Below are 19,659 nucleotides of genomic sequence, written 5' to 3'. Positions count from 1 at the left end.
TCCTCCTTAATACCAATCGCCATCTCCCACCCATCTTCCCTCCAGCAACCCTCAGCTTGTTCTCTACAGGTAAGAGTCTGTTTTCTGGTTTACCCTCCCTCTCTTTAAAGATTTTATTATTTTTAAAGAATCTCTACCACCAACATGGAGCTCAAACTTAACAACCCGAGATCAAAAGTCGCACGTTCCACCAACTGAGCCAACCAGACACTCCATTATAAGATAATGTTTATTATTATCAGGTAATTCTCACTAAGTATTTACTATGTGCCAGACATGTTACATGTATTAATTTATTCAATTTGACAATGCTAAGATGTAAATACCTTACCCCCATTCGACAGTATACAGTTAAATAATCTGCCCAAATATATATATCTGGTAAATTTCAGAGCCAGGACTCATATGCAGGCATTGTGCTTCAGAGCTTGTACTCACAGTAACTACAATAAACAGCATGCAGAATACTGTCCACTAAAAATGTAATCTTAAAATATGTTGGAGAAAATATAAACCCTAAAAAAAAACACCGTAAAAAAGTCAGTAAAAAATATACAAGACTAGTATATTAGCTTTGGTAATAAAATATTCACAGATGTTTGACCATTCATTATTATGTAATGAAAATTGCCTAATGTGTTTTTTAAAGCTAGAAATTAATTATTATTAGGTTATTTTAAATATTAAGATAAAATCAAGAAAACTATATCTAAAATTTGTTTTAGAGGCCCCTGGGTGGTTCAGTTGGTTAAGCGTCCAACTCTTACTTACAGCTCAAGTCATGATCTCAAGGTCATGGGATCAAGCCCCGTATGTAACATGGAATCTGTTTGGGATTCTCACTCCCTCTTCCTCTACCTCTCCCCAACCAAGTATGCATGCTCTCTATAAAATAAATAAATCTTTTTAAAAATATACAAATAAATAAAATTTGCTTCAGACTAGTGTATTATTCCATCACATTAAGGTACTACTGATAATTCCTAAGTTGCTTGTAAAGCATTATTTTGTAAATATAACCCAAAACTCACAGGAAAAGTCATTTCTTGCTCTGAATTTATAAAAAGCTGACCTAAATATGAAGCATGAAGTTACATTTACCAAGGCTTTATGATTTATTACTGTAGACTTACACCTATATGATAGTGATGACATCTTTATCCATTACCTATGTGTTTAAAGCATAAAAATCTGAGTTTACTAAAGTATCAATGGGCAGCTTCTCCTATTAGATGTTAAGAGTACCAAAGTGACCTCTATGAAAGATTCAGAAATGAAAAACATTAAATCTTATAAACTCCCTCCAGTTAAGATAATAAAAAGGTCACAAAACATAACCTTTGGCATTGGGGGCGCTAACCAACCAAGAGGCTTTTAAAGCATTCTTTTTAAAAATAGATACATTTTAAAACCTTTTTCAGCTCAACTATCAGACCTAGAATAAACATCCCAACACTCACTTTATCTTTGAGGCATACTCTAACAAAAGTGTTACCAACATAATTTGTAAACAACTCCTCAGTGTAATGCAGTATTTCTTTATTAAAGTAGAAAAGGTCATAACATCACAAGGAAATGAAAACAGAAGCCATCTGGGCAACAAGCTACTTCTTAAGAGTTACATATAAAATTTAAAAGAACACAAAACAAAGCCAAAAAAATGTAACCAGTGTGCAAAGAACAATGAAAAAATAATAATGTATCATGTTATAACTATAAATAACTTTTCAAAACAAACATATATTAAAAGGAATATTTTACTTCCAGATAGCCACTTTGGAAGGCTATATACTTATTTCTTTGCTCAAAAAATGTTTTGAATTCTTTCCCAGAAACTTTTACCAAAACCAATTTACAAAAAAACACCAGTTTGTAGAAGGATCACAATAATATTGACCCGCTCTCTCTAGCTCAGGTCTAATCCAAAGGAATCGGAATCCCTCTTAAATCCCCAGGAAATGTTTCATGATTATTCCCAATGTTATCCTCCTCAGTAACTTGAACCTCATCTCTCAGAGTTCTGACACTAGATCTACCTCATTTCACTCTGCTTTCCTTTCTTGCTCATAGCATCATTGCCACACTGGCCGCCTTTCTATTCCTTGAACACACCAAGCTCTTTCCTGTCTGAAGGCTTTTGCACTTACCATTCTCTGTGCCTGCAATGCTGTTCTCCTGGCTCTTCCCATCACTGGCTTCTTACTCTTAAATAAATGTTGCCTCCTCGGTCAGAAGGGCTCTTCTTAAGGACCCAATTTAAAGGTAAAGACCTTATCCCCAGACACTCATCCTCTTCCCCCAATTATTCCCTAGCACATCACCTTATTAAATTACACTGCTTATTTATTGATATACTTTGAACTATCAGTCCCATTTACTAGAATATTAGATCCACAACACAAAGGACTTTCTTTTGTTTAGCTCTGTAGTTTTAGTACTTAGGCCAATACTGAGCACACATAGGTGCTCAATAATGATAATGAACAAATGACTCTATGCCCAGATGTGGGTATAGGCAAATTCTGCCTGCCACTGCCACTTCGCATCTCCTCCATGGATTCTACAGATCCTAGTCTAGAAGCTCCCTGCTATCCTGACACAGGTTATATGGTCAATGCACATTACAGTGCTATTTTCCTAGATCTGATTACATATATGTCCTCTTCTACTTCTAAGCACCTATATTTCATATCATATTCCATGCACCTTTATGTCGGAAAATAGAGAACCACCCCGTATGCTCAAGGTCTAGTACACAGTAAGAGATCAATAAATATGTGCTGACTCACCTTATCATTTCAGGGCTCTGGCACAGGTCAATCAGGAGAAGGGCAGCACCAGAAAAGGATACCAAGAGGACAGACCCTGCTCTACCAAGATTTTACCCATCTCTCATAAAATATAACAGTAACAAATAATAATGAAATCTCCAGGGGCTTTGCATGAATACACTCAATTATCTGTTTCCTGAATTCCTTCCCATGAGGTTTCTTGATCTTTCATGCAAACAGCACACACCCATAAACAAACACTTGCCCCTCTTAGGCTCTCCTAACCTTTAGATATGTCCAAACAAGCCTGAATTTGCACATGTACAAAGTATAGGCCAGTTTTAGTCTACTTTCTCTTTTTAAACAAAAGATATACATATTGTAAAAATTTCCAACAGTACAAAAGTATACAGAGGAAACACAGTTCCATCAAGCCTACTGCCCAGAGTAGCACCTAAACCCTGAACTATCCAGTCACACAAAAATCAGTTTCCTGACATAATAACTATACTTTTGCATTGATCTTAATATATCTGAGCTTCAGTTCTGAGAGTCACACATATTAAAAGCATATGCCCAAGAGTGTAAAGAGAGGCAAACTGTCATGAGAGAAACATTTGAAGAAATGGCTTCCTAAGAGTATTTACAAGACTAAAAAGGAAATACAACTCAGTCACTTATCTTAAAGGCTAAGTAAGAAAGGGTTATCCTTTGCTGTGCATGACACTAAAAGACAGAAGTAGAACTGTTAGAAATTTACAGAAAACAAATTCTGACTGACACACAAGAAGACTATACCTTGGGAGGCAGGTGGTTATTATATGTTGTAACCTCCGGGACATTTTCTAGAAACTTAAAACCTGACTAGAATTAAAAACAAAGAAACCAAAATGTTTCATCAGTTAATTCTATCAATTATGTATATTAACAAAACAAATCTAGAGGAAACCTCATTGCAATTACAACCTAGCCTCCCCTTTGTCTTCTATTATCATTATGATTATCAGTCTATTGAACACAAACTGGGAATTATAGCATCATCTTGACCCACAGTGTAGAGGGGTTCTTTTTCCCCTGGTGAGAGAGATTCACAATTTCACAAAGTATATGATCTACTTATGCGTACTTAACTGTACTCCTATGAAACCTAATATGAAGACCAAAAATCTATAGTTTTCTCTGGTTCATGGGATTAAAAAAAAAAAATTAGTTCTTTTTAACATATTACCATCTGGTTTTGCAATGAGGTATAAAGTAAAATCAAGTATCGTCAAAGATTCCAAAAGAAGTCTTTGATAAATTCAACATTATTAAATTTTACAGTATTAAAATATCATAAGTAGTAGGGGTACCTGGGTGGTTCAGTCAGTTAAGCGTCTGCCTTAGGCTCAGGCCTTGTCCTGAGATCTAGCCCTAAGTCAGGATTCCTGCTTAATGGGGAGTCTGCTTCTCCCTCTGCCCCTTCTCCTGAGCAAACACTTACTCTTTCTCTCTCTCTCAAATAAATTAATAAAGTCTTAAATATTTTAAGTAGTATGCCAACTTCAGTCCTTTAAATCTTTGTCACAAAGATATTTAACAACATTATATAGAGAATTAAACCCTGATTGTCATTTATTTACAAAAAGGATTTGACCTATGGTAACTGAACTCTGAAAAATGGGAAAGGATTGGTGGTTGGGGAAAAATAGATCTGTCACATTATTTAATGACAGTTCCCATGAATTAAGCCTTAGTATTTTGCTGAAATGATCTAAGTTACAAAAGATCCATAATAAAAATGTTTTTTTAAAAAAGCAAAGCCATATATGATTCCCAAATATTTGTTTACAAAATGGAACACAAATGGCAGATGAGAAATATCCAGACAGCATGTATCTCTAAACATCCTGAATTCAATGTCTACAGCATGGAGCCTACGTTTTAAAAATCTCTTAGATGATTCTGATACTTCCTTTGGGAACTTGTCATATTTTTTCTTAATAATCTGTTATTTCCATCTATACATGTCTTTTATTCCATAGCATGTATCCTCTCTTTAAGAAATACACACACAGGGGCAGCTGGCTGGCTCAATGTCAGTGTAGCATGTGACTCTTTATCTGGGGTTGTGAGTTCCCAAATTGGGTGCAAAGATTACTTAAAAACAGAAAGGAAAGGGGAAAGAGAAAAGGAGAAAGGAAAGGAAAGAAAAATACACAAACTTAGCTGTTAGTAGTGAAAACTGTCATCTATTTCCAGAAAATAGAATATCCTGGTTAAAAGCATTATTACTACTCAGTTTAACTTGTTTCGTATCATTAGCCTAATCAATTATTAGCTGTGTAACTCTGGCCATGTAATTTAACTTCTCTCTCCCTTTTATTTTTTTTAAGATTTTATTTATTTATTTATGAGAGACACACAGAGAGAGAGAGAGAGAGGCAGAGACACAGGCAGAGGGAGAAGCAGGCTACATGCAGGGAGCCTGACATGGGACTCGATCCTGGGTCTCCAGGATCAGGCCCTGGGCTGAAGGTGGCGCTAAACCGCTGAGCCACCCGGGCTGCCCTCTCTCTCCCTTTTAAAATCATACTTCCTCAGAGGATCATCAGTGAGAATTAAATAATGGAACATGTGCAAAATGTTTAGAGCAGAACCTAGACAATAACAAGGGCTCGATAAATGTTAGCATATTTACATTACTATTATTATTATTTAATACAGGAAAGAAAGGAAACCCAAGCAAGTTAGAGTAGTCAAAATTTGAAAGAACAGTTGGTATGAATGTGCCTTGAAGGATGGGTACAGAATTAAAAGTAAGAATAAACAAAGGTAGTAAGCACAAAAAGTTAAGAGATCAACAAGGACTTTAGGGTTCAAAATGGACCCTAAATTTGGACCATAAATTCAGTTGTATTAACTGGGCCCATTTATATGCAGACTGACAAAGTTTATCAAAAGTATCACTCTGAGAATTGGATACCAGTAACTAGAAAGTTCCAGAATGGATACAGGTACACTTAAGCAAAATGTCTACTATAAAAAGACCAGAAGAACTATTTGTAGAATATTGAGTAGTAGCATAGAAATACTTCAAGAGAATGTCCAGAATCATGAAAATTACATATGTAGTAATACTTGTGTGTGTGTGTGTGTGTATATATATATATATATATATATATACACACACACACACAAACTTCTTTCTCCAGATCATTTCTAAGGGTTCCTGGTTAAGGGATAAAGCATTTGTTTTCTAAAGGACATTTGTCCTCCACTACCTTTCCTCAAGAAAATAAATACTTTCAGAACATATCCACAACGTCCTCTGGCTAGCATTATACCACACTACTAAATTTTTTTATTTTACCATCTATAAAAGTTAAAACCTCAGAAATCATTAGTGAAATACTAGGCTTATAACTGGATCCTCAAGAGAACCGAATCACACTTAAATCCCTGATAGAACTAATGGTAAATGGTATTTAGTTGTTAATGTCATCAAAATAAAATTTTAGTAAATCAAAATTTACTCAAGACATTTATCGTGAAGAACAATAGCCATTACTGAATCAATGTTTGGATTCTGGAAAAAAAAAATGTTTAACAAGTCACAGAATTCAAACAACAAATAGTACAGATTCTCACCTAGTTCCAAACTCTTTTCATCATATGTATTTTAAGATTTTATTTTTAAGTAATCTCTATACCCAACATGGGGCTCAAACCCACAACCCCAAGATCAAGAGTCACATGCTCTACTGAATGAGTGAGCTAGGCATCCCTCTATCACATTTAAAAGGAAATGTCACATTCCCCCTTAACCACATAAAATACAAACATGGCTGGTATCCTTACTCTTTTTGTCACCAAGGTAACCAACACACACACTCTGCTGCTCAAACCAGGGTAAAATGAAGAAATACACTGTGCCACACATTAGTATGCCTTCACAATGTCTCACTCACTATGTTATACAACACTTAATACTTCAGTTAAGCTCCGCTGGCTAATAAAGGTTGATAAGAAAACACAGTGAGTCTCCTGGGGGTGAATTTTACTATGTCCCAAAGCCATAATGAACAGCTCATAATAGTCAATCTCCTTGTCATATCATTTAAAGTGAGCTAGAAAAGAGTGGGATTTGAAATCCCACAATATATCAAGCTCCAGGAGAAACTCCAAAAGTAACAACCTTGAATCTATTCAATGTGATTTGCTCAAATTTTTCTGAAAGTCTATGAGAGGGCAATATGCCAAACACTGTTCAACAAAAAACAAACAAAATCTTTCACGTGTAATTGGAAGTAATATATTAACATTGAGAGGAAATCTGCTTAAAGACAGGAAATAAATTTTTAAAAAGAATTAAGAAACAAATGATAGAGGTAATTATTAATCAAAACTCTGAACAAAAAAATTCGAAGAACATCATCCCTAGAAATTAATGGTATTATTTATAGAAGAGCAGTATATTTTTATTTCATATGTTCTCATGCAAAATTGGAAAGAATGAACCACTTAAAAACAGAAAATCCTCCATTAGACTACCTGTGATTAAGCCCTATAAAAAAGGAGAAAAGTGGAAATAGGCCCATCTGATTAGAAAAGATCAAAGTCTGTTGAAATGTGTGCTAGCACGGGTATAAGGAAACCAGCATTCTTATATTGTGGGTAGGAGTATCTCTACAGAGATATTTGGCAATATCAATTAAAATTAGAAATGTATATAATTCTTTGACTCAGCAATTCCATTTCTAGGAATTTATCTGGCAGATATGTTCATGTATATGCAAAAAATATAAATGCAAAAACTACACTTCAGTGCCAGTAAAACTAGTCGAATAAATTATGATAAATCCAAACGGTGCAGCGACACAAAAAGAATAAAGATATACTTACTCATTCGTCATTACATGAAGAAAACAAAACACAAAAAAAAAGTATAGTTTTTAAGGATAATGTTTGTGTTGAAGAGGGGCGGGAGGGATACACATATATATACATTTTTCTATATAGATCATCTCTGAAAGTATGCACAAGAAACTGTTAACCCTGGCTGCTTCCAGAAGAGGAAATGAACAGCAGGACAACAGGAGGCTCTCCTTTATATGTTATTGTATCTTTGGAATTTCAAAACATATGAATGTATTACCTAAAAAGAAGCATAAATTAACCAAACCTTAAAGGAGGAAAGAGTGAAGGGTTAAGAAGAATGCTTGGGTACCAAATGTGACCCAGGGAATAAGTGCTCCCACTGTGGCCTTTTTAAAATTTCCTCTTTTCTCTTTCCATCTAAATTCCCTCCTGTTAGCTTTCCCAGTCCATTTTACTCTCCTCCATGGAGGCCTATCAGGTCATGTGTTAAAACTATCTAGTCCTGCTGGGAGTACTAAACGCCAAAGAGGTCGATGGACTTTGTTCCAGTAATCATCATAGAAAATGAGCATCAACATCAGCTGTAAAAGAAATGAGTTATTTACAATAGATAATTCCACTTAACATAAAACAAGGGGAAAAAAAAAAAAAAAAACATGGGGAAAGACAGGGAAGTGAACATATGATTTTACAATACTATAAAAAATTCTTCCAGACCTATCCTTAAACACTCATTCAATACTGTCTGCTCTGTCTTTTCATAAGTATTACCTAAAAAAAAACAACCAAAAAACTTAATAAAAACAGGGTTCCCATGCTAGAAAAGTGATTTTCCCACTTTGTAATTTCAAAACCAAACCTGCATTCCCAAGAAGGCTACAGAGTAGCTCTGCACCTAGAATACCTAAATTAATGGTCACCATGGTCACTACTTATTAATTGCTTAAACTCATTTTTTCAGGGCAGCTGGGTGACTCAATCAGTTAAGTGTCTGTCTTCAGCTCAGGTCACGATCCTGCGATCCCAGGAGGGGTCCTGGGATCAAACTCTACATTGGACTCCCTGCTCAGCGGGGAGCCTGCTTCTCCCTCTCCCTTTGCCCTTCGCCCCCTTGTGCTTGCTCTCTCTCTCTCTCAAATAAATAAAATCTTTAAAAAAAAAAAACTGATTTTGTCTCTTTTCATTCCTTCATGTCATTTATTTGCAAATGTATACATATATTAATAATTCACATGCCAGGGTCTTGTTCTGTCACATTTTATATTAATATTTCTGTATCTCAAAATTTAAATAAAATACCTAGAATCTCACCAACTAAAACTGAAACATAATTATCCCTTATAAGGCACCAAAGAAACCACCCCTTTTTTGTCCAGACCAATATTTGCTTCTAGATTAACTAATTCCTATCAGAGTTTTTCCTCCATGTGGTTGTAACTGGGGGAAAGGCTATGGCTAGTCTCATGGTATATGAGAATCTGGGTAAGAACTACTGAAAAGAAGATATTTTGGACAAAGACAACTGGTTAACTGCATAGTTAACCAAAAACTATCGTAAAGAAAAGCTCTGTCTTCAAAGTTCTCAAAAATTACTGAAAATAAGTCTACAGTCTTCAATATCTTCAGTTTAAGTAAATGTTCTACCTAATTCATGAGTACATAAAAAAGTTATGTGAAAATCTCCTTTACTTAGGTTTAAAGTGTTATTCTTGGGGTGCCTGGGTGGCTCAGTCAGTTAAGTGGCCAACTCTCGATTCTGCCTCAGGTCATGATCTCAGGGTCCTGAGATCGAGCCCGGAATCTGGCTCTGCACTGGGCTGGGTGTGGTGTGGAGCCTGCTTAAGATTTTCTTTCTCCCTCTGCCCCTTCAATGCCTCACCCCCACCCCCTGCTTTTACACTCTCTCTCTCTCTAAAAAATAAAATCAAGTGTTATTCTTACTTCACCCAATCTCCAATATTATTTCCTCTATCAGATACAGAAGGCCTACAGACCAGTAAAATCCCTCTTATTTTAACAAATAACTTTCCAAAATGCCCAACATTAATTAAATTCTGAAAAATCAAGCTCCCCTTTTCTAAAACTACTAATTTACAACAAAACACACTGATAAGATCTTTCATTTATTTACTAATAATAAGCCAGAAAAACATTTTCAGAAATATTTTGAAATTCCTTACCCTTATGACCACAATGATAGAAAATCGCCACTTAGGAAAAAATTGGTCTCTGTGCCCCAAACAAAAGGTAATTAATATTTTAAAAGCAGAAGATGAACATACATATGAAATATACATTATATAGTTTTACAAACTAAATCATTAACTTTCCAACTTGGCATAATGACAGGGTAGTTGGAAGGGAATGTAAAAGAAAATACTCAACAGCTTAAAATTAACAATGGGCCCATTTATTCAAGGTAGGATGGTTCTCTCATTTCAGCTTGAGAGGACTGAAAGTCTCTTTCTATCCTCCTCTAGGAGGTAAACTCCGCAGCTGGCCTGTCTGGAGAATCACTCAACTATATTCATAACTTTGCTCAGAGTCCTTTGCTCAGAGTCCACAATGGCAAGAAAGTCTTCATCTTCACTTTGCACTGAAAACCATCACATAGAATTGTTGACTCTGAAGTGTTCAAATTTCCTTTAAGGATCATTTCAATTAATTTCTCCTGTAGGAAGCTGAACCCACAAATACAAAAGATATATGCCCACTGAAACTGAGAAACACTTACTGTAACTTCATAATTTCATCAAATATGATGTGACAGGTCTTATGTCTTGTGACAGGTCTTACGACCATGTAATAGCACTGTACTTATTTCTTTTCTCTGCAACCTTTGTGCACCCCAATACTTTGTATCTTCTTAAATGGTTTCTAGGAAGCACTCCTATAACTGCTGCATGAATGAATTCTCGGCAAAATGTTTCACAGCTGTCTTTTCTCTGTTCTGTCTTATACTCCCAAGTCAAACTCCATACTCCAGAAAACAGTAAGTTTCTTTCTCCTTTCAAATCCAACTAAAATCTTGTCTGAGATGGTAACAACGAATCCTCTTCTAACTCTTGAGAATCAAAATCATTCTTTGTATTAATACTAATTTGTATTAAAATACCTGGCCTCATTTTTAACTATTAAAGAAACAATCTAGATGTGTTTGTGGAGAATTAGGAGATCATCTTCAGGAAATCCAAATAAGGACATTTTAGGGAAAAAACTCTAACATCATAAATCAGAAAACAACACACAGCAGAGTTTTGCAACTTTAGGATGCCATACTTAAGACATGTTATTCACAAATATATAATCCTTCCTGTATTTCCATCATGAGGAAAGTCAACTTGCCAAAATATGGCCTTGAATTGTGCAAGAAGTCTCCTATTTCTTCTTATAAAATATACTGGCAAAGACCAATAACCCACACTGCTCCAATGAAACCCATCCCCACATTCCATGGCTTCAAGGCATTTCCATAAATACAGGGTCATAAAAAGGCAGCCTATAAACTCCTGTAGCCAGCACTACATTTTAAGAATAGGAAACTGAAGAGAATGACATGTGATTATATAGTTACAGTAATCTGAGGATCTTTTTTAAAGTTTGCAGGAATTACCAATCTCATCTTAGAAACCTACCTCCTAAAAAAGAATGCAAAAATTATGCATTATAGATAATAGGCAAATCCGTACAAAATGTTAAAATTGTATAGTTTGCAAAAAACCTGTATGGTTTGCATATTTTAACGCACAAAGTCATATCCAGCATATTCATACACTTGTTTGAACAAAATAGCATGCTATCATGCTAGTAACAACAAAATCTCAAGAAAACAATGCTTAAGTCCCAGCCAATGGCCTACTTATCACAAAAACATTCCCTGTCACAGAGTTCCAATGTTATAGGGAACATAAATAGCCCTGTGGAGTTCAACATGGCATTACATGACCAGAGCATGCTTCTAAACTCTAAACATAAACATGGAGGTTCCTAGCTAAGCACAAACTTGTGATTTTTTTCCGTTTTCAATTCCAGTAGACTCTAAGTAAAAAAAAAAAAAAAAAAAAAAAGACTACATTACCCACAATTATGGGGCATTTGATATTTCAAGACTAAATTTTTTTTTCTTTCTAATTTTATAATAATATATTAATAATATTACAATGTAATAATATTATGGTAATTATAACTAAGAGAATACCATGTGCCAGACCCTAAGAATTTCATACATATTATTAAAATAATAAGAGAATCACTAAATTATATGTTTTTAAAGCATGCTGTCAAGTTTTAATTACTTCTTAGGCACATGGGTGGCTCAATAGGCTAAGAATTTGCCTTCTGCTCCTGAGACAGAATCCACATCCAGCTCTGCCTCTCCATCTATCCCACCCCCCTGTTTGTGATATATCTCTCTGAATAAATAAAATCTTTAAAAAGAAAAAAAAAGGTTTAATTACTTCTTGACACTATTAAACAATCCAGTGACCACAGAAATACATCCCAATAATTTTACGTAATTAAGGCAAACTAAATACAACTAGGGAACTAAGTAAGATGAGGTATAATGTTACTAATCCTACTACAACAATATAAATTAGTTATTAGGCATGCATCTTTATTAGGCAATGTTACTACTAGGCATGTTTGAACTGAACCACACAAGGGGTTAAAAGTAACTACAATGAAAGCCAACAGCCTAGCAGCACAGTTGAGCCAACATTCCCTCCACTCCTCCCCTCCCCTTCCCATCCTCTCCAGTCCAGAATGAATTGCATGCCCCACTGCACAAGGCCCAAAAAGGTCACAGGAGATGGCAGAGACTTTTGTAAGAGAACAGAAATAACTCAGCAGCTTTGTTACCGTAGTCTCTTTTAATCAGTATGTTCAAAATCCTTTAATTAGCACTCTGTCTACACAAGGAAAGCATTTCTTCTGTGCCAGGGGAGGGCACATATGTATGTACACAGTGTTCTGTTGTATCAGCATCTCAACATGGAGCTAGGCCTCAAACTGTCTGCCAGGGAACTGAAGCACAGAAAACTTTTTTAAAGGCATGGTATCACAAAATTTACACATTATATTTGCATTTGTTACCAAACAACAAAGTGATTATTTAGTTTGTTTCACTAGATGTCAATTTGTTTGACTTTTTTTTCCAGCAAAAATGGTGCATTTTAAACTAAACAATAACTTTCTATAGTCTATTATCTATAAAGATATTCAAACTTAATATAAAAAATGTTAATAGAACATAAAAATAAGACATATTCAAATATCATTCCTTCCCTCATAAGAGATCTTCAGTAAGAGAAAAAAAAAATTGCCTTGCTCAAACAGGAATAAATCATAAGACATATTTTCACATGGATGCTCTCCATTTAAAATCTCATCCAACCATGAAGTCCTAAAACTTAGAGGCTGGATTACATATATGTATTTCCTTATAAACTCTGATTAACTGGAATCAAGACAGAAGTTGGTGCTAAATTAAAATTAACCTTTAAAAAATAAAATAAATTGTTTTAAAAATCCATGGCCAAGAAACAAGGAAATCTCCATTAGTAAACAGGGATTAGCAGTATTTTAGCAGAAATTTTCGAGTGTTACAAACATTTTTCTTTTAAAATTAAGTTGTATGTATATTGTAAGAAGCAGTATATGTACATATATTTATACACATAAATAAACAAAACAACAGACTCCTAAATACCTGATTAGAGAAACAATCTAATTAAAGAAACAATCTATAGATAAAATTTATTATTAGGGAAGCAGGATAGCATAATTGCTTGAAAGCCAGCTCTTCCATACCAGCCATGTGAGCTCATAACAGTTTTGTACAATGGGCATAATACCACTATTTCACAGGTTGACATGAGAATTAAATGAGATGATGCACATAAAACATCTGGCAAAAATCCAAGTTTCCTGCCAAGGCTGTCAGGGGGTGGAATAGGAGGTATTTTTGTTCATTGCACAAAAGTATAAATTGGCACAACCTACCAAAATTGTATATGTATTTGTCCATATATACATACATATGTATATACGTATACACACACACATACACTACACACACACATACACAGCTGGCCCTTGAACAGCATGGGATTTGGGGCACTGACTCCTCCCATACAGTTGAAAATCCACATACAACTTTTGACTCACTCAAAACTTTACTAGTAGCCTACTATTTATTGAAAGCCTTACCGATAACATAAACAGTCAATTAAAACATATTTTGTATATATTGTATTTTTACAATACTGTAAACTAGAAAAAAGAAAATATTGAGAAAATCATAAAGGAGGGACACCTAGGTGGCTCAGCAGTTGAGCGTCTGCCTTCTGCTCAGGGCGTGATCCTGGAGTTCTGTGACTGAGTCCCACATCAGGCTCCATGCAGGGAGCCTGCTTCTCCCTCCACCTGTGTCTCTGCCTCTCTCTCTGTATCTCTCATGAATATTAAAAAAAAAAAAAAAAAGAAAGAAAGAAAATCATAAGGGGGTACCTGGGTGGCTCAGTCGGTTAAGCATCCAACTCTTGACTTTGGCTCAGGTCATGATCTGAAGGACTTGAGAGCAAGGTGTGCACAGCACTCCATAATTAGCAGTCTCTGCTTGAGATTCTCTCCCTCTCCCTCTGCCCCACCCCCTGCACTCACACAAATTCTCTCTCTCAAATAAATAAATAAATCTTTGTTTAAAAAAAGAAAATCATAAGGAAGAGAAAATACATTTACAGAATTGCATATATAGTTGTCGGAAAAAAATCCCCACGTAAGTGGACCTGCACAATCCAAATCTGTGTTGCTCAAGGGTCAACTATATGTGTAAAAATTATGTTTATATGGTATCTACTACAGCACTGTTTGTAATAGCAATACTGGAAACAATACACATGCCAGTCCTTCATGGAGGACTGGCTAAATAAATGCTACTTCCCTAAGAGAGAATTCTATACAGTTGTTTAAAAACAAAACCTCTAGGGAAAGTTCTCTGTGGTAAGTTGTTGAGGAAAAACAAAAGACATGAAACAGTGTGTATAACATGTTACCATATATGTAAAAGGGGAGTGGATATTCATATTTATTTGTCTGTGGAAAAAATAAAAAAGCCCTCTGTAACATTATACAAGTAATTGATAGCAAGAAGAAAGTAAAACAGTGCTTGACACATAGTCAAGCCTCAAAAAAATACCATCATCCATGAAAACATATCCTTAAATTGTAAGCACAGAATACATTCAAACTAAATCTGTAATGAGGTAAACAACCAAATCTCAATTATTTATAAGCCCATTATCCAGGAGATCCAAGCCCTAGATTCTTCTTCAAAGGTAAGTAGCCTTTGGCAATTTTACTGTTGACTGTCATCTTCACCAAAAGGGAGTTGAGGAAATAACACTAAAAACAGTCATTTTATTTGATATTGATCAACACTTTTTTAATTAACAGCCTTTGGAGTTGAAAGGAACGATGAAAATCCCATAGGGCAATCTTTTAATATTACATATGAGGTCCAGAGAATTCCCCAAATTAGTGACAGTTTAAAGATTTGAAGTTTGTCCTCCAAATACTTTCCATTTCCCAGTAATAAGATGAGGGAAACTGAAAATAAGCTTAACTGAAATCAGTTATCCTTGCTAAATTCCCTCCCCTCCACATCCTTTATTACACATAACTAAGTTTGCTGAGATCAAATCCCATAAGCAATTGTAATGAGTACAGGTTATCCAGAGAATTCAACAACTCAGCCCTGAGGTTTCCAAGACTAAGCATTGAATGAACATCTGTAATAAAATCTGTGAAGTTTGCTTACACTAGAGATTGTCAGAGGCATGTTGAAATCCTTGCCACCTTGCAGCCGGAAACCCCAAGGAGCTGGGCCAACCAAGGACACACTGTAGTTGCTCATGGCTCTACCAGCTCAAAGTCCAATTCCAAAAAATGAAAGAACCTGTGAAAGAAAATTTGATGGTTAACAAAAATGTTTATTTGAAATCCTATTACATATTTAAATGTATTTAATATAAACTCAACTAAATTATGTTCAATATTCTGTTTTGGGGGGATGAGAAAATATAGAGGTTTAAGTCTATATTAAGTTCTCACTTCAGTCTTTTCAGAAAAAGGAATCTATGAGCTAATATACAAATTCTAAACTGACGCCAATTTCCATAGTCTAAAAATTCCATATCAGAATCTATTTCTAGACACTTGATCAGTTTTACAACTTGCTACAGTACAATTTGTGGCTTTCTGCATACAAACTTTAACTTAAAGTACTTTACAACACTTCATTATACAGAGGAGAAAGAAGATTTTATTTCAGGCTTAACTCAAAATTTTTTTCCCCTCCCTTCTACCTCATGCACTCTTTAGCCTGCAGCTGGCAAGAATCCTTAAATTCTAAGCTACTCTCACATATGAAAAGGACTGCAAATCCATAGATTCTTATTCATGCTTTCCACATACAAAATTCTATAAAGTAAGTTGTTTCTTAATGCACAAAACTATTCTCTCCAATCATAAATTACAACTTGTATTTCCTCTTATAGGAACATGATATTTTCCACACTTAGAGCAATATTTACTTTTCCTTTAGACAGGCAATGATAGGCAATATTCTAGCATTTCAATGAGAACCCGCTTCTTGTTTTACATACACACCACATCAGGCAAGGTAAAGAAAAAGCATTAACCAGTGAATGAGACTGACTAAATAGGGTAGGAATTTAAGGTTAATCTTAATGCATGAAAGGGAACTGGAGCTTTAGAAAAAAAGCAGCACTTCAGTGCTGTCTTTTTTGTTTTGCTGTAAGTACACCCACAATGACTCTCATGGTTGGACTTTTATATAATTAAAAGAAGTGTGGGGACGCCTAGGTGGCTCAGCAATTGAGCGCCTGCCTTCAGCCCAGGGCTTGATCCTGGAGTCCCAGATGGAGTCCCATGTCAGGCTCCCTGCATGGAGCCTGCTTCTCTCTCTGTGTCTCTCATGAATAAATAAATAAAATCTTAAAAAAAAAAAAAGTGTGACTTTGAGTTTGGTATTGGTTGATGTGATGTTTATGTGTGGTGGGAGAAATTGGAAGAAATGGATATTTTCTAAAATGTAATGCTATGAAACATTTCTCTCTTCAAAAATATTAAAGGGCAGCCCTGGTGGCTTAGCAGTTTAGCGCCGCCTTCAGCCCAGGGTGTGATCCTGGAGACCCAGGATCGAGTCCCACATTGAGTCCCACATGGGTTCCCTGCATGGAGCCTGCTTCTCCCTCTGCCTGTGTCTCTGCTCCCACTCCCCCACCCCGCCCCCGTGTGTGTCTCTCATGAATAAATAAATAAAACCTTAAAAAAATAAAAATATTGAAAATACAACAGATGTATAATTTAATAATCTTAAAACCATTGAAGGCACACTTGCTTGGACAATCTGTGCTGTTGGACTAAATCATCACCTTATATTACTTACATTAAAACATTTTTCCATTTTTTTAACCCATTCAAATCTTTGATCCCATTACACCAAATTAATATTGGCAAATGTACATATCGAACTACTGTGTATAATAAAAACAAACAGATTACATCCTCTAATAAGGGGGAAATGAGGCAAAACTTTCAAGTCTGGCTCTTAAAGAAAAATTAAACCAATAAAAATCTACACTGCATCTAACCAGAAAAGAAATGAGCTTTTACACTGGCATGGCAGGACAAATTCAGGACTGATGTAATATGCACAGGGCCCTAAAAGACCCACTGGCCATTCCAGAAGTCAAACTGGTAGATACATATGAACAAATAAGTAGAAAAATTAAAGAGCCATACATAATTTAATTGCTTTCCTGCCGTAATAAAAGATTTTCATAGAACTAATAAAGACCGCCCTGACACTGGAATTCTATGATACATATCAGAAGTGTGTAGAGCCGACTGATATTTCACAGGCAGCTTGCCCCCTCCTTTTTTAATCTTTAACTTGCATCAAGAGAAGAATGTGGAAGTTAGGCTCAACTTCTTCCGTCCCCATTATTCCCTACAAGAGAATGTATGTAATTTATATATCAAACCATGTACATACAACTTCCCTTTACTTGGGAACTCCCTTCCTGACCTACCTCGTTTATTAGAATTGCTAGCCCTGGCAAGGTCATAGCCGCACTACAGAACCATGTCATTTCACTTCTAGTATTCCCCCTCGGCTAGCTTCACTTGCCTTAAAAAACATTCTGATCCCCAAGCAATGGTAATATCCTCGCTGTCCTTTTCCAGATCTCCTCCGTCTGGTTATTAGTGCCCAAAACTCCTCCTGAAATACTAAGCAGGCAGGAAAGAGCGAGCAGCCCATTCTGCTTTCGAACACGAAGGAAATGTTGGACCTTCTCTACACAGCTTGGGAATTTTCTTTGGGGCAAAGTCTAAACAATGTCTTCGCTCTCTCACTTGGGAAGGAAGCTTGGTAATTCCCACACTTCTAACCACCCCCACCCCCCACCCCCCCACCCCCGGCTTCTTCGCCTCTTCGGTGAGCGGGAAGGCGGAAAGGGCAACTCACAGTGACAGGAACGGTCTGAAGAACAAGCAGTATCTTGCGATTCTCTTTTCCCAAACTGAGGGAGAAAACGGAGACGGAGCTGAAGAACCCAAGCTACGGGCGCGCACACTAGGAGAGGAGTCGACCAGGCAGTTTTCCAGAAGAGGTTCACGCCTAGCCCCGTTGGCCAAATAAGGCTCCGGAGCGGGCCGTTTCCGCGGCGGGCAGGTCCGACGCCCTCACGGTCAGGAAGGCGGCCTTGGGAGGGGAGCTGGCGATCACACCCCGGACCTGCCCTGCCCTGCCCTGCCCTGCCCTGCCCAACGCGGCCACGAATTTTCGCTCCTCTTTCCCCCCTTCCTTTATCCACTTCTGTCATCGAACGCACCGAAGGCACAGCCTCAACAGAAGTCCCAACAAGTACTCGAGTATCAACAAATCTGGAGATTACCACAGATTTTTTTTTTTTTAAAAAGCTTTCTTTCAGGTCGCACGGCAGTCTGCCCACACGAGTACTCAATTTTTTAATATCTGAGGGGAAATAAACACGTCTCAGGAGCGAGAAAGCAAACAAATAAAAATAACGCGCCTTTCGCGTGGAGCCCCGCTCCCCACACGCCACGAGGTTCGTGCTTGACGTGGGTGCGCCCAGGGGTCCCGGCGGGTCCCCGCCGCCGCCGCCGCCGCCGCCGCCGCCGCGCTCGTGCCGGACCACCCGGGCTCCGGGAACTCGCAGCGCTCGCGCTCTGGCCCTGCGGCCGCTCCCGCGCCGCCCTGCCCCGGAGCTCGTCTTCCCACGCGGCTCTCACCTCAACCGCTCCGGCAGGCACCTGAGGAGCCGGCCCCGCGCGAGGCGCGCCCCCTCCTCCTCCTCCACAGCCGCGCGGCCCCCCGCGTCCCGGGCGCAGGGAGACCGCTTCGCGCCCTCCTCCCTCCGGGTCCGCATCCCCGCCCGGCGGCCACTCACCTCGAGCCCGCAGCGCCGCCGCAGCCGCCGCAGCCTCCGCAGCCTCCGCCTCAGACGAGCGCTGACAAGTGACTCGGGGTGCGCGCGCCGGCCCCACCGCCCCCGGGGACTTCCGCCCTCTCGCACTCCCCGGCCCCGCCCCCAGGGAGGACACGCCCCCCCGCGCTCCCGGCCCCGCCCCCAGGCGGGGACACGCCCCCCGCGCTCCGGGCCCCGCCCCGGCGGTGCAGGGCTGCAGCGGCGGTGCAGGGCTGCCCGGGGCGGGCGGAGTCGGGCGCGCGGGCGTGCCGAGGCGCGCTGCAGCCGGCGCCGGAGAACAATCGAGCTACCGAGTTTCGGTGGGAGTAGTCAGGGGATTCCGAGCAGTACCTGGCAAAGGTACGCTCCGCGTGTCTGTTTTGTAACGGATGCTTTTCTCTCTCCAGAAATGAGTTGGCAAGCAGTTGTTCCGGCTAAAAATAGAAGGGGGCTTTGGATAAATCCCTAGCTATGCAAGTTCAGCGGCTACTGCCTGGTTTTTGGAGAGA

At 38.0% G+C, this 19,659-nt stretch overlaps 1 protein-coding gene across 27 annotated transcripts in view; it reads right to left on the bottom strand.

The window, feature by feature from the left end:
• The window catches only part of PDLIM5 (PDZ and LIM domain 5), a 211,448-nt gene extending 192,171 nt beyond the window's left edge, over window positions 1–19,277 (bottom strand). For 12 of the 27 annotated variants that reach the window (XM_049104951.1, XM_025424350.3, XM_025424423.3 and 9 more), the window contains exons 1-2: window positions 19,133–19,241; window positions 15,451–15,588 (exon numbers count right to left, since the gene is read on the bottom strand). In XM_049104951.1, coding sequence (XP_048960908.1) covers window positions 15,451–15,546 — 96 coding nt within the window. In that variant the 5' untranslated portion in view covers window positions 15,547–15,588; window positions 19,133–19,241. Of the gene's footprint in view, window positions 1–14,141; window positions 14,164–15,450; window positions 15,589–17,847; window positions 18,421–19,132 lie in introns of those variants that run through there. The other 15 variants (XM_049104958.1, XM_035709792.2, XM_049104953.1 and 12 more) reach the window with 4 other exon arrangements.
• Window positions 19,278–19,659: the final 382 nt, after the last annotated feature.

The sequence above is a fragment of the Canis lupus genome, chromosome 32 (assembly GCF_003254725.2).
Source record: "Canis lupus dingo isolate Sandy chromosome 32, ASM325472v2, whole genome shotgun sequence".
NCBI lineage: Eukaryota > Metazoa > Chordata > Mammalia > Carnivora > Canidae > Canis > Canis lupus.
Note: the sequence above shows the minus strand (reverse complement) of the source record. Positions and strands in the feature narration are given on the sequence as shown.